At 37.3% G+C, this 15,163-nt stretch overlaps 1 protein-coding gene across 3 annotated transcripts in view; it reads right to left on the bottom strand.

Annotated features, from left to right (window-relative positions):
* Nucleotides 1–668: 668 nt before the first annotated feature.
* Nucleotides 669–15,163, bottom strand: part of ITGBL1 (integrin subunit beta like 1) — a 256,601-nt gene continuing 242,106 nt past the window's right edge. For 2 of the 3 annotated variants that reach the window (XM_032246379.1, XM_032246381.1), the window contains 3 exons: nucleotides 10,394–10,540; nucleotides 3,106–3,219; nucleotides 1,233–2,117 (listed from right to left, as the gene is read on the bottom strand). In XM_032246379.1, the coding sequence (XP_032102270.1) occupies nucleotides 2,026–2,117; nucleotides 3,106–3,219; nucleotides 10,394–10,540 (353 nt within the window). In that variant the 3' untranslated portion in view covers nucleotides 1,233–2,025. Of the gene's footprint in view, nucleotides 975–1,232; nucleotides 2,118–3,105; nucleotides 3,220–10,393; nucleotides 10,541–15,163 lie in introns of those variants that run through there. The other variant, XM_032246380.1, reaches the window with a different exon arrangement.

The following is a 15,163-nucleotide window of genomic DNA, read 5'->3' as shown; positions in this document are numbered from 1 at the left end:
AGAAACAAAGAAGAATATGAGACAGGGATGTATGTGGTCTGTAAAGTTTAACTTTCTGGTCCTTAACAGGAGGATAAACCCTGGGATAAAAGAATCCAAAGCTCATTTGTATTAGGATGGCTAGATAATGTAATGGGTTCCAATGTCTGTGCATCAGCAAATATGTCATCAAAATTGCTACAGAACAATAATAATAGGTTGTTTGCAGCTTAAAATGTTTAGGTAGTGAAGAAGAAAGAATATAACCTACATTATTTATTGACTACCTATATTTCCCTCATTTTACAAAAGAGAGATATCAATTTACTTAATAATAGAACTACAACATGGTTGCATTCCTTAATCTCAGGATAGAGATAACAATTTTATAAATGTATTACATTATGAGAACATTATTAGTACTAGAAAAATCAGCATCAGTTAAATGTTCTCTTAAAATAATTTTCAATATTAAATTTTTAAGTAACTCAGTGGATGCATATTTTCCTTATTTTTGGTAATTTGACTTATAAAATTCAAACCATGATTCTAGAATACTTACATCATTAAAATAAAATTTCCAAGTAAAAATTTTCATCTTAAAATAATATAGAAATGATTTTGCTACATTATTATAGGATTTTACAAAATAACTCACCTTTAGAAAAAAAAGTGTTTTTTTTTTTTTAAGCTCTAAATAACTAAAGGTTGCCTAATGTGTATAAGTAGATTTACCTGTAAATATATAAGGGAAGTCCCAATTATTGTACATTTTCATAATTCAATGTGAATTTCATACAAAGCAAAGTTTCACCATTAAGAAAATAAACATTTTTGTTCCTATCACTGAGTGAATATTTGTAATTTCTATTTAAGCCATTTCTAGATTTTTTTTTTTTTTTGGTCCTTTTGTGAGCCTCTGAGATTGGTGCCATTTTATCACAATATTTCTCTTCTTGATTCTTTGCATGAACCCAGGTTTCCAGAAAGGTATCCTTAGAAAAAACAAAGCATTTTAAGGGAAATGGATGCATACTTCAGTCCCATTATATATGTAACTGAATATCATCTTTTTAAAAGGCCACATTACCATGGAATAAATTAAAATTTAAAAATCCAGCTTCTTGTACGCATAACCCCTGTCCAGTTTTTAAAATGTGATCCCTTATTTCTAAAAACCTAAAATGGATATCCCTGAATAACAATTCATTTTTAAATTAATTATCAGTAGGTAAATATATGCTGACACAGAGTATAAACAACTTCTGTCACTATTTATTTAAAATGTTACATTGTACATTTTTCATAATTTGAGAATCTTCTTTTAAAGTTTAAAGTGAGAGTAGACAAAGTACTTACTCATTTAGTGTTTAAATGATTTAATGACAAATAACTTAATGACTAGTCTTTGCTCTTGATCCAGCCCCAGTTTGACTTTCTACCTCCTGTGTGTTTCTCTTCATTGTCCCCACGTGAAAATGTTGACTGGTAGGGAATTCTGGAAAAATCATATCCATTGATTAATGTGAATATGCTTGTTTTCCTTAGATTCTAATATGGTCTTTCTTGTGTAAGAATGTGGATTTCTAATAGCCATGCAATTCAGTGTTTCTCAATTTGGGCACTATTGACATTTGGGGCTGGGTCATTCCTTGCTTGGGGGTTGTCCTGTGCACTGGAGGATGCTGAGCAGCATCCCTGGCCTCTACGCACCAAATGCCCACGGCATATCTTCACACCCCACCCCATGTGACAATCAAAATTGTCTGTAGATGTTGTCAAATGTCTTTTGGGTGGAAAAATTGCTCTCGTTAGGAACCACTTATGTTAATTGTGGAAGAAACATTTCTTTTCTAGTGTTATTTGCATCTGAATTTGCATAACTCATTTCTAATAGGTACTCAGATTTCATTCGTAATTCAGAAATAGAAAAACATACAATGGTCTTTTTAGCCTGTCCTAGTGGTGATTATACATGGTTTCCTTTGCATTTATATGTTCTAATGGCCTAGTAAAATAAGAATCCAGACCTCTCTCATGTAATTGTTAAGGATATTCTGAGCCAAGCCAGATTTCACATGCATTTCCATTCCATCCATCCCAGCATTCACAGTTTCCACAGCTACATATTCCGTTTCCTGCAATAAAATACACAAGAATCATGATCATGATAAAAAATGTGCCAAGTTTAAACATGCTATTATAAATCATAAGCGTCCACAATGAAATCATTTCATTCATCCTTGGTATAATTTCTTATTGTGCAACAATATTATTATATCTTATTAAGCCGCTGTGATATGTCTAATCTTTCAAACAATCAGTGGCATTCATCTGGTACCACCATTTACCGATGAGATAGTAACAGTCCTGTATCACCCTGGCTAGGCTTTTAGGTGACAATTTTGTTTTCCCTTAGAGAGCAAGTTATGTCTGACTTATGAATAAATACTGAAAAACAAAGTTCTTTGACATAACATGAGGCAGGCCACATAATCAGCTAGAAGACAGTCTTATGTAGTAGGGATGGTTGGAAAGCAAGGGTCTAACATAATGACACACCCAGCCAGAGCTGAGGAGGACAAGTATACACAACTCTGTTTCCTCTGTAACTTGGCTAAAAACAAATGAATTTATAACCAATTATGAGGACTCAATAAATTAGGGTAACTCAATAAATTAGTGGCTGTGACACTGCTGAGCCCTCTTTACACCTTTCCCCCATACACATCCAGTTCCCTAAAAGCAACCAACACATCAATGAGTGGTACTCAGATTCTGTTTAAAAAAATATTCCATTCCCTGTACGATGTTCAAAGTAAAATGGTTGCCAAGAAAATTGTATTCTGTATTAATATGTAACTGCATACATGTGCGTTTGAGGAGGAAGGTTACTTTGGGGAAGTATCCCAAATAATCACAGAATTCAGCTTCATTCTCTTGTATTCTTCTATGCCTAGGAATAATGTGAGGCCTTATTCCCAAATGCCCACTTCCCCCTTGGTAGTTACTTCATATTCACAGTTGACCCTCTTGGTCCGGCTACCTAAAGCATTGCATGATGAGTGTCCCTTGGCTCTATAACAAACTGTGGCATAGAGCAATTAGAAAAGGTTAATACTGCACCTGTACAAATGAGACCATCATGTTTGTCGCAGTCTCTGTCATCACAGTCACAGAATTCCCCAGAAATATACCATTCTTCAGCAGAACAAATGCACTTTCCACAATGACAAGAACCTGAAATTACAAAGGCTATTACTTGCCATCACAAAATAACTAAAGGTTTCCATCTTGAATACAATATCGTTGACACACTGACAACAGGCTTCTAATAACCTATCATCCAAAGGTAAAAGTGTATTGAATGGTTGCTTTCTCAGAGGGGAGCTTTACTTACTGTAATTCATAAAGGTCATCCAGGAAAGCCTTCATTATAGATCTAGACAGTTGCAATTAGCCTTGAGCAAATGTCCCATGCCCCAGTCTGGTTGAAATGTCAATGAGAACGGAATGGGGCTGATTCTTATAGATGGTCTTCCAAAAAGGTATTCAAAAATAGATTTCCTCCCCGCAAATTGAATCAAGTTTTTAAAGTGCCTGTTCTTTAAAGGAATGAAATAGGGAATTGTATTAAATTAGGATGCATTTCTAATTAAAATAATTACTAAATTATTGTGCTTATAATTTTGGATTTTGTTTACATGATTTCCTTGGAGTAGCACACCTGCATATTGGGTGGCTAATTAAAGTGCTAAAAATGCACACAATCACTCAGTATATCTGCCTTATGAGACCTCATCTTCAGGATTCTCTGTCATAATCTAGGGTAGCTCAAATACTCCCAAAGTACATCCTTTATGAGACTCTGGATTCAACTCTTTTCCCCTCCACTTCACCCATTTCTCCTCCTACCTAATTAAAAAACTGCCTCTTTGGTTATTTAAAATACCCTAATTTACTGAGTAAAAATTGTATTAGTGGTATATTTTAAATCAAAGAAAACAAATTAAGTAAAGGGTATCCCAGACGGAAATAAGTTCTCTCAGTATAAACAGCTTTCCATGACAGGCTAAAAACCCTTACATGGAAAAACTGTCTCAATGACAGCAGGAAGGACTTTAAAATGAAAAAGAAACAAATAAAAAGAACTTCCTTTTCCTCCTATTTCCTTGAGTTGGTTGTTCTTTCCAAACATGACTTCCCTTTACTAAAAGATGGCTATCACTAATTTTTTAAGTCAAAATCCACCTTGAAAGAATATGCAGTTGAAAAACATATTTTGGCATATTTAACAAAACTGTAGAATTGTAAGTTCAAAATATATTGAAAAGGGGCAAGAATCAATCATTAGTGCTTCTTTTAAAACACAGTGATTAAAAGTGAGTTAACAGCCAGGGTGATTAAAGTGATTAGGGAAAAGGAATTGTGGTCATCACAGATATCATCATGAAAGGATTCAGGTTTATGTGTCCCAAGCATGAAGTACTATGTGATATTTCATATCAGGGAAACTGGTATATGCAATTTAGCTGCAAAAATCCCCAAAGGCCAAATTAAATGTTTGCCATTTCTTGACGCATTTCTCAAGGTAAGAGAGCAGTCAAAATTAGGTCTATTGTGACAGTTGTGTTTTCATTTATTTTTAACTTCTTGCTTAGCTATGGCATAATTCCATTTAGTCTTGACTTGTTTTCCTGAGAGTCCAGGTTGATTTGCATGCTCTTGAGCAAAATAGACACATCTTCTGAGTTTTGAGTGACTGACAGCCCAGTGGTGTCTCAGGACCCGGGATGCCGCTTCTTTCAAGTCAGTCTGCAAGAAATGCTGGTCCTCTTGCGGTCTCATCCAGATGCAGAGTTTCCTGATTTTAGAAACATTTTAATTCTAATTTTAAAGACTTTCTTTCACCTTTCTAGGCATAAAAATGTTCAACACTACTGCTTGTTTTACAAATGTATAGTGATAGATACCTGCCCACAAAGAACACATGAAGTATTTAACTATCAGAGAAGTTTCCTCAGAAGGCACCATACTTAGCGCTTTATTTCCATGAGTAGAGGAAGATTAATTCTTTGAAGAATTTGACTGTTTTTAGTTGTTTCTAAAGTAGTGTCTGATTTTATATTTCTATAATATTCATATATACACCCAGCGTATCATTTTATGTATGTCACAATTCACGAAAAGATCTTATCTTTCATCTCAGACTTATCCTCTGGCCCTGGAACTATTCTAATCACTGCTCTTGCTTCTAGAATGCTTAGCTTCATGCCATGGTAAAGCATTTTCAGAAAACTGGTAAGCTCAGCTAAAGTTAATATGGCATATACGGATCGAGCATCCGATAAGTAAATTCCAGTTCCAAAAGTCTACTAGTCACTGAAATACTTAGAATAAAAAATGAGGATTGATTTTGTATGTGTCATGAAACAATAGCTTTTCTAGGTCAGCATTTTCCCGGCTGTGTTATTCTTTCCTGTTTGTCAATGCTCAGTGCATCTTAGAGGTAGGAAATTCTTCTACTGTTTGTGAAACTAGGGCTAGATAGCATGTAGTAATAACACACTGTGAATAGTTATTAGGACCTATTATAGCACTTTTCTTGTAGAATGCTCTAGCTGTCTGTTTTCTTCCTTAACAGGGGTCAAACTGTCCCTCTCTTAAATGGAAACAAACAGGGAGTGGATTCCATGTAGGCTGCATGATTACCAAGTGGTGAGAAATGGTTCAGCTCAGCTGGCCAAGACCCATTCACAGCCCCGAGACCCAGCCCAGCCAGAGAACAGCTGGCTGATCTTGGCAGGAGTACTACAGCAGAAAGTTCATCACCATAACACCACTAGTCCATTCATTTTCTTTCTTAATATTAGGACCCTTAAGAATGTTCCCGTATCCTTTCTGTGCATTTTTGCTGGCTTCCATCCCTGCGGAATCAGCCACATTTCCTCATGAAGATTCAGAGCATTTTAGGACATAAGAAGGGGAAAGAAATGAAACGTTACCTTCAAAGATGAGAATGGAAGTCAATGAGAATAAAGCTATTGCCCTGGACCTCACAGGCAATAAACACCAGTTAACTGAAGACTTCACTCTGATTCAATCCACACTTCTTTTTAGTGAACTATCTGTGATGTATCTACCAGCAAAAACTCTCATATACAGTAGTTTAAAAAATGAGCTGTGTGTTCCTGCAGGTCTGACTGCACAGGCATACTGAGGGAGGCAACCTGAACACCAGGCTGAGGCTGATTTTGTGGAGCATCTTTTACTCTTTGTCTTTTCTGAGGATGTGGAACAGGGGCATGGGTGGATGAATGTGTGTGTGGGCTGGACTTATTTGGATAACGTGGGACCCAAGAAGTTTCACTGTGAGAGTTTAAGGGGACATTTAATGACATGTGGTTTATAGCCATTGTCACACAACAGCATCTATAAGAAGATTGGCTGTGATTATCTGGATCTAGTTTGAAGTAATAGAGGCAAAGACATAATTGTATAGTCTTGGATCCAAATAAATAAACCCCCAAAAGAATAAAACATCCCAAAGTGAACTATATCATGTACTTTGCAAAGTTAGCTAAGCTTAGGGGAGACCCAGCATGGCACTAACCTCATCTCTCTTGGTTATTCACAAAAAAGATTTCAGTCTAAGGGCAAGGCACCTTTGTCAGTTGCCCATTCCATTACTAACATTGGACTTTATTTTTCATTCAAACCTGATGAAAAGCTGCAACCTGACATCCCAGCAGGCAGTTTTCACTATTGTACTAACTACTCCATCTGTTACGAAGGTCACAACAATGTATCTTGTTTTAAATTTTTCTATGGAGTGATTTATTGACTTGGCTATAAATTTGTAAAGAAATAAAACGCTATTTCTTTATCATCTCCTGAGGTGACAGCTTTATTCATAGCTCATGGGAAACGCATGTTTCAGCCTTTTAGTGGGTACGGGCCACGAAGCGGTGTGCCATGGTGACCTCATGCCCACTGCTCAGGTCTGTCCCATAATCAAATAAAGGAGCACTCTGAATATCTTCTGTGACCATCAGGGTGAGGGACTTTCATTGTCAAATTTGAGGAAAATGATAGGAAATTTGGACAAGTCCATGAGATTGAACAAGGATACATGACCCCAGACAAACAACTGAAAACAGATTTCTCTTTTCCATCACTATATTAAAGTCCCTTAGTCTATTTCATGTATTACTCTTCCTGTGGTTCCTAGGGTGGAATGTGGGGCAGTGCTCCCCACTGGAACCCAGAGTAACTGTGGCATCCCCATTATCCTCTGTGCCTACCAGAGATCACAGTTCCATGATCCTGGTTTTGTCCCCTTTCTTCATCCCTAATCCAGCACTGATGTCTCCATAATAGGAGAAAAGAAGGGAGACCGCAATCAGCTGCTGCCAAGAGTACGAATGCCCGTCCACTAACATGAATGTCAGCATGTGCACCCTTGGGGCAGCTTTCCTATTCTCTTTTGAGCTTAAAGACTCCAAGACTCTCTACCCACTGAAAGATACACAAATAGTTTAGACAAATACGCTTTCAGCTCTTCATTGATCTCTGAATATACTGCCACCACCCAAAGCAAACAATTTGCAAAGGCGTTAGCTAGGGAGACTCTGGCTTTGTTTTGTTTTGTTTTGAGGAAATGCCTCTGTGTCAGTATTTAGTCAACCTATTTTTTTCTTTGTAGTTTCTACATTTATGATGCCAAAAGATGAGAATCTTTCCTAGGGCTGTAATGACTTTAATAAGAATGTTTATTTCTTGAAAAGAAACAGCTTTTGTTGCATGACATTCAGTTTAGGAAATGGAAGACTGCTATTCGTTACCTGGAGAGCATGGCTTTGTGTGTTCTTCCTTAACTTGTAGTTGGACAGGTCTTAGGGAAGCCCTGCTTATGGGCATGGTTAATGATTCAACAGCAAGTGTAGTAAGCACATAAACACAAACAATAGCTGACTTTTAAAATAAACAAATATAAATAAGCACACTAGTGTTTTAATATGCATGGGTATCCTCATTCAGTAGAGCCTCTGTGAAAAGCTTCTATTCTTATCCCAGTGACAATGCCACTCCAGAAAACCAAGTAAAAAGCTATCTAAACTTAAGTTTTCTACGTCTGAAGCAATGCTCAGAGAAAAAAATCTAATTTAAAAACTATTCACTCTCAGTATCTTTTTATATACAGATCATTCTCCTGTGATCTGATAACATATCTTTTCTTCCCTCTTACTTCTCTCTTGCAATTTAATTCCATCCCTGCCTCCTTTCCTGCTTTTCTTCATTAATCTCTTTCTCCACAGTTCTTTCCCTTGTTCTCTTCCTTTTAAGCTTTCTTTTTGGTCCTCTCAACACAGCTTGAATTCAAGGTAGGTGTTTCTAGAAACTGAGGCCCTTTGAGAACAGAACTGGTAGAATATTTGTTTGGGGCTTGAAATTAGATTAAATTAATGAGAGAACAAACAAGTCACAAAGCAATTGCTTTAAGCTCATTTTCCACCTGCCTGCTGTAATGGCATTAGGTTGAAGACATGGCCTCCTTGCCTGAGCACTGTAAACACAAGTTTTGAACACAGAACTCCTGGAAACCAAGGATACTGTTATCTATCGATGTCAACACATTTGCACACATTTTCATCCCCCTTCTGGGCACCACCAATAGTCAAAGCATCTATCCTCTTTTATGTCTGAAGTTCTGCCAAAAAGTCTCTTTCATAGCATTAGTCTTGCAGATGAGGCAAAACAAAAGCTACTGTGTAGAGGACACATGGCACATCTTGCTTCAGGGACATCCTTCCTTCCTGTGTGTGTGGTAGCCTCACTGGTGTGGTTCTTTGACGATAGGATTCAGTCTCTAGCACACTTATGATGCACTGTCTTCTTCAGAAAGTTGTTTGTATGGTCATCTTGACCAGAGCAGGTGTTTGAGGGTAAATGAGGCTTCAGCCAGGGCTGTGCCTTGTCTGAAAAAGAAAGTTGTGTCTGTTGTATAAGGAGGATACTGAGCTGAAGAGGAGAGCTGGGAAGCCCCATAACTTCTGCTTCTTTGAAGGGCTGCTACCCAGACATGAGGTGAGAATCTTTCAGGCTGTGTCTTCCTAGTCACTAGCAAAAAAGAACACAGCAGCTTTCTAGATGATGCCATATGCATTACAATGGCAGGATTTTAAAGTCCCTTCAGGAACAGTTTACAGAAACATCAAAATTAAGGTTTTCAAAATTTAATCTGTTAGTATTCTTTACTTAGGGAAAACCTGTTCCAATTTCTCTGTGTGTTGTGGTGGGGGGGTATGTGTGTGTAGGACGGGAGATGGGGAAGGCTTTCTTTTTCCTTGAATGTGTTTCTGTGGCAAATGTTTTATTGGGTTGGTGGCTTCTATTCAACCAACTTGTAGGTTATAACCACTTGGCAGGCTTTTTTTTTTTTTTTTTCATTACTTTTTTTTTTGGAGATGGAGTCTTGCTCTCTCACCCAGGCTGTAGTGCATTGGTGTGATCTCGGCTTATTGCAACCTCCTCCTCCTAGGTTCAAGCTCTTCCCCTGCCTCAGCCTCCCAAGTAACTGTAATTACAGATGTGAGCCACAATACCTGGCTAGTTTCTATATTTTTTTTAGTAGAGTAGATTTTTGTGTTTTTCATCATGTTGGCGAGGCTGGTCTAGAACTCCTGACCTCAAGTGAACCGACCGTCTTGGCCTCCCAAAGTGCTAGAATTACAGGCATGAGCCACTGTGCCCAGCTGAACAATTACCTATTTGCTTATATCAGGCTGAACATGTTTACTTGGAACAATTGGTGATTTTTAGGTCAAAGAAAATTACATCAGATTTGTGAGATACTACCCACCCCCATAGCTTTTCTTTCCTTTTCAAAACATTAAGCTCAATTAAACTAAATATTTCGTCTCCTTTTATGTCTTCTCACACCTTCAATCCCTCCCTGCTCCATACACAGCTAAATAATTTTGCCCCAGAAGTTCCCAAGGTCATATGTTTTGGTAGCTCAGATGCTTGTGATTACTTTTCCACAGTTCTGAGCTGTGTTGTTTTAGAGGTAAGCTCGACAATCATTCTTTGGCCTTTTTTCCCCTTTTGTGGGTCCGTTTAGTACCCAGTATATTTTGTTGTCCTAATTTCTTTATATAAGTATTAATTCTACATAATTCAGCAATAACTTCACTTACAAGGATATTTTTGCATGAATCTTCTTGCATGCATTTCATTTCTTAGATTTAAAACTCCAATTGGTTAATCTTCAAGCTGCAAGTTGGGTACAGCAGAGGACATAGTGGTTTGCTTTCATGCAAAGTTCAGTCTGGGAAAGACAGTTGCTACATGCTGTTCTACCAATCATGTGTCAGAACAGGAATCGAGTCCAGGCTCCAGCAGAGACACTCACCCTTCCCCGAGCACAATATGCCATCTGCTGATTCACACAGATTCTTGCTTTGTTCTTCCGTCATGTTACACTTCCGCGGATGCTGGCAGAGCCTCCCAAACCATCCTCTCTCACAAACGCAGCGACCACAGGAACATGTGCCGTGGCCTGTGAAGCAACCACAGGGAGGGAGTGAGAGAAGAGGATGAGTAAATAACCAGCTGAAGCAGAGGGTTTTAAGAAAGAGATGTATAAACCATAGGATCTTATTTCCCACCCAACACATTTTTTCTTTATGCATAATCAATTTGGCATGCAATTGTTTAAAAGGTCTTACAACAGAGTTCTAGCTTAACATAATAAATTTGAATGTAGCATAGTAGATAGACTTGAGAAAGAAATCTTGCAATAATTCAAAATAGAATTATACCACCCTTTCTTGATAGAAAATACTTCTTCATTTGCATTTTTATCAGTATGGAGTCTTAGTGCTATTCTTCATTGCACACACCGTGCCGTCCAGACCAATTTATAAGGCTAGTCACATTACCACTGCTGGCAGTATTTATTGATTATTCTCCTATTGCTTACTAATAAAACAGAAGGTTAACTTTCATACGAATGGCATTTAGCACTGTATTACTTTATCAGTGTAAATATCTCCTTACTAATAATAAGAGATAAAAGTGGAAGTCATAGTGTCTATTATTGCATAAAGTTAACATCAGCTTGGATTCACATTTGGCTCCTTTTTTTAGTTTGGTTCCTGACATTGGTTCCTGGTTTTTAAGATGTTTATCTTTTGGTATACATGAAACATTGTATTTGTGACAGCTATATATATACCAGGATGAATATTTGTTTAGTTGCTTGCCACCAACACACCATTAGATTGCATGATATTCCATTTCAATTTCTTCCATTTAAGTTTCCACTCAACCCTTTCTTCCTTTTCCTGATATGTGCATTGTCTTACAGCAGGGTCTCTCTGAATCAACTATTTGCCTAGCAAAGAGCTACTGAGTATCTATTATAAACAGAGCATTTTGCTGGGCACTAAGGGATACAAAATCAAGCATGATGGACAAAGTGGTTCCTGCTCTTCTCTCAGGGACAGATACATTCATCAGTCACACTGATTAGCCTCTCTGAAGCTGTTGACATCATTCTCTGTTGACCATTCACTCTGGCAGGACCCTCAAGAGTGAACCTTGCTCCAGCTGCTTTCCCTGCATTCAGCTCTGCACAAGGAGGATGAGTTACCAATGCTTAATGGTTTGCAATTAATTATTATAATAATTTTTTTAAGGAGTAATAGGATTTTCTTGAATTTCTACAGAAATCCCTCTAGAGGGATTTCCGTACACCCATCTATTTCATGGATGAATGTAATCGATGGATGTGAGAATTGGGAGCATGAAGGTGAGCAGGCTAGTGGAGAAGTCCAAGTTATGGCATGAGAAATATGGTGATGAAAAATGCAGAAGTGTGAATGGAGTGAAGGACACTTGGGAGAATGAGGGTTGGTAGGAGGTAGTAAGTGACTGTGGTGAAAAGAAAGTTTTTGATCACTGAGAGGTAAGGAGGTAAGTAGAAGTCTCCTGGAAAGGGTTTCTTGGAAAACTATTTTTTTTTAAATAAATGAAAGAGATTTTCCCTTGGTGATACCATGTCGCTGCCTTGCAGGCTATGCAACAAGTGCCTCCCAACAGCCAGAGGAGGTCTGGGAGAGCAGTTTTTAAATCCAGCATATGTTGTTCCACTGGAGAAAATTGGGGTCCTGAAAGAAAGGCAGGGTACCAGGAATGTCTAACCTTCTTTTAAAGAATATGTTGGGAAAAACATCAGACGCCAATGGGACACTACTAATTGTGAAGAAAAATGTCGCTGCCAATACCTCTAACATGCACTCAATCAGCATGTGCTCTGGCACTTTCTAAGGTTGATGACTGTTCAACACACAGGTTAGCAAAAATGGAAAAAAGTGAATAAATAAATGAGTAAATAAATAAATGAGGTAATTGTGGTCTTTTTCACTGAGCTTAAGTGAAAAGTAAAAACAAGCAACAAACAAAAAAACCTCAAAACTGAAACCCTGAAAGTTTAAAAGTAGCATTTATGTAAATATGTGACTGATAATTCGCTCAGCCTGAGAAGCTAAAGGAAGACTGCAAAGTGAAAGCCTACTATGCAGGTGGCTCAGCTTTGTAGAAGATGAAATAAAGGTATAAATGGAGGTAACGTGGTGATGTTTTAAATTTATTCTCAACACAGCCCAAGTCTGGTATTAACTCCATTTTACAGTCAGCCAACTGAGCTTCAGAGAGATTCAGTGCCATAATTTCCTCTCAATCACATAGTTCAACCACACAGGATCGGAACTGACTCCAGTTCCTCTGATTCCAATATCTACACTCTTCCCAATGTGTTGCTTTGCCTCTATATTTCACTTCAGAAAGTGAGTCACAGCAGACTTTTCTTAATTCCTGTCTCTTTCAACCACTACATCATTTGAATGTGTATATTTGAGATTCACAGCCGCTTTCTCCTTGCAAGTCTCTTCTCTATTGGCATGACACAAGATTCTTGCTGCCCCAGTCAACACTCCTTTTTTTGTCTCTCTTTATTCTTATACTTTTTTTTTTAACTGAACCAGCAAATGTAGGTATTCACCCAATGTTTATCTTTAATCATCTTTTTAAATCTCTCCATAATTTCTCCATTATCCATTTATCCATTAAATTGTGGGCTTTCTGATAACTGCCAAGACCACAGGGCTGTATCTCCAGCCCTGATTCTCTCCCACTTTCCCCTCTCATGATTCCACACTTTGTGTTCTATTAATATCCTCAGTTAATACCTCCAGAGCTACATATATGATTTTTCTTTCCAAAAGCTGATTTTTTGTCTTTCTCATTCTTTTAATGAACAGCTATCCTTTCAATCAACCAGTTCAAGATGTTTTCAGTCACATTTGAATTTCCCTTACCGCCCTCATCCAATGCGTTGTCAAGTCTTGTTGAAACCACCTCCAACATTCCCACTTATATCATCATCATAACTTTGGAGAAAACTTCCTATCATGTCTCTCCAATACTCTTGCTCATAGATTCCTACAGCACAACTCGATGTTCATCATAGCTTTGATGTCTAGTCCTGTACAATTCCCTAATGCTCATGGCATAGAAGAATTGGCATAGAGCCAATGCTCATGGCATAGAGCATGAGGGAATTGTACAGAGCTCATAGCTTTGATGTCTAGTCCCTGTACAATTCCCTATGCTCATGGCATAACAAATGCTCACCTTTGTTATGTTTTAGCTTCATGAAAAACAGAGTCCCAAGCTACATCTCCAATCGTATTCCTTCTCTTCTTCCTTTAACCAAACTGGCCCATTCATTGTTCCCTGCACATCTGTCATGCTTTTCTAACACCATGTTTTTTCAGAGGTAGAAATGTCTTTCCCTTACTATACATATTCAGGTTCTGAGTGATTTTCAAAGCTCAGCAGAAGTAACTACCCCTGTGTGAAGACTTTCCTAATATCCCTAAGAGGAACTCATTGTCTCTCTTCTGAATTTCTATACTATCTTATTTTTTACCTCCCGTGGAACTTTACTGACTTCCATCTCATGGTATGTAGTTATCTGTTATTATGAATCCACTACTCTAATGTGAATTTCCTGAATAGGAATTATTTCTGTCAGCACTACAGTCTTCAGAGTGTCAAATGCAATGCCTGAGACACAGTGGGTCTTCAAAAACTTGGAGGAGATTGAGATTGTCTTTGTCAAAACATCTTTCTCATTTTTACCCACAAATCAAACTGTAGAGTAGAGCCAAGTTAGAAAATTGGCACCCCTGAAGAGCTATCTACTCGATGAATTATCAAATTGAGTACATCTTGATTTGTCCATCAAAACCAAAGTCCACTTAAAGTCCAGATCTCCTTAAACAGTTAAGTAAAAAGCTGTCCGTCTTTGGAGGCAGAGAATCTGTTGTACAAGAAACCAAAAAGAAAGAGAAAGAGAGCTTCTAGTACCAGTTCAATTGGGCTATGAACTTCTCAAAGGCTCACATTTCTTACTGACCCTAGGTTGGTAAGAATTGTCAACAATTTGACATATTGAAATAATTTAACCTGTATTGCATAGAAAAAGATTATCTTGTTTTTTTCCAAATGTAATTAGTGCATTATGGAAAATGAAAATACATCTTACGAAAATTTGTAGGATACAGCAAGAGTAACGCTTAGAGAGAAATTTACAGCATGAATGCAAATATCAGAAGCAGTGAAAAATATAAAATCAGTGATGTAATCTTTCACTTTAAAACACTAAACAACAGCAATATAGAACTAAATTGGTCCTAAGAAAATAAATAGAATCGATTCCATGACAAATCAATACACTTGGAAACAGAAAATCAACAAAGAAAATCAAGAAAACAAAAGTTGGCTATTTGAAAAGATCAATAAAATTGTTAAATATATGGCCAAGCTGAACAGGTAAAAAGAGAGACGACACAAATGTTTAATATGAAAAATAAAAGCGAGATCATATCTTACCTCATGGATATTAAAAGGATAATAATAGAATATTATAAACAATGATTTGCCCACAAATCTGATAACGTATATCAATTGGACCAATTCCATGAAAGACACAAACTATTAAAACCCACATAAAGAGATACAGGTAATTAAAGTAGACCTATAGCTACTTTTTATTTCTGTAATATTTTTTTATTATGGTAAATAGATATAACATAAAATGTACTATCTTAGCCAT

Source organism: Sapajus apella, unplaced genomic scaffold (genome assembly GCF_009761245.1).
Source record: "Sapajus apella isolate SASKATOON/1434 unplaced genomic scaffold, GSC_monkey_1.0 scaffold60, whole genome shotgun sequence".
Classification (NCBI taxonomy): Eukaryota; Metazoa; Chordata; class Mammalia; order Primates; family Cebidae; genus Sapajus; species Sapajus apella.
Note: the sequence above shows the minus strand (reverse complement) of the source record. Positions and strands in the feature narration are given on the sequence as shown.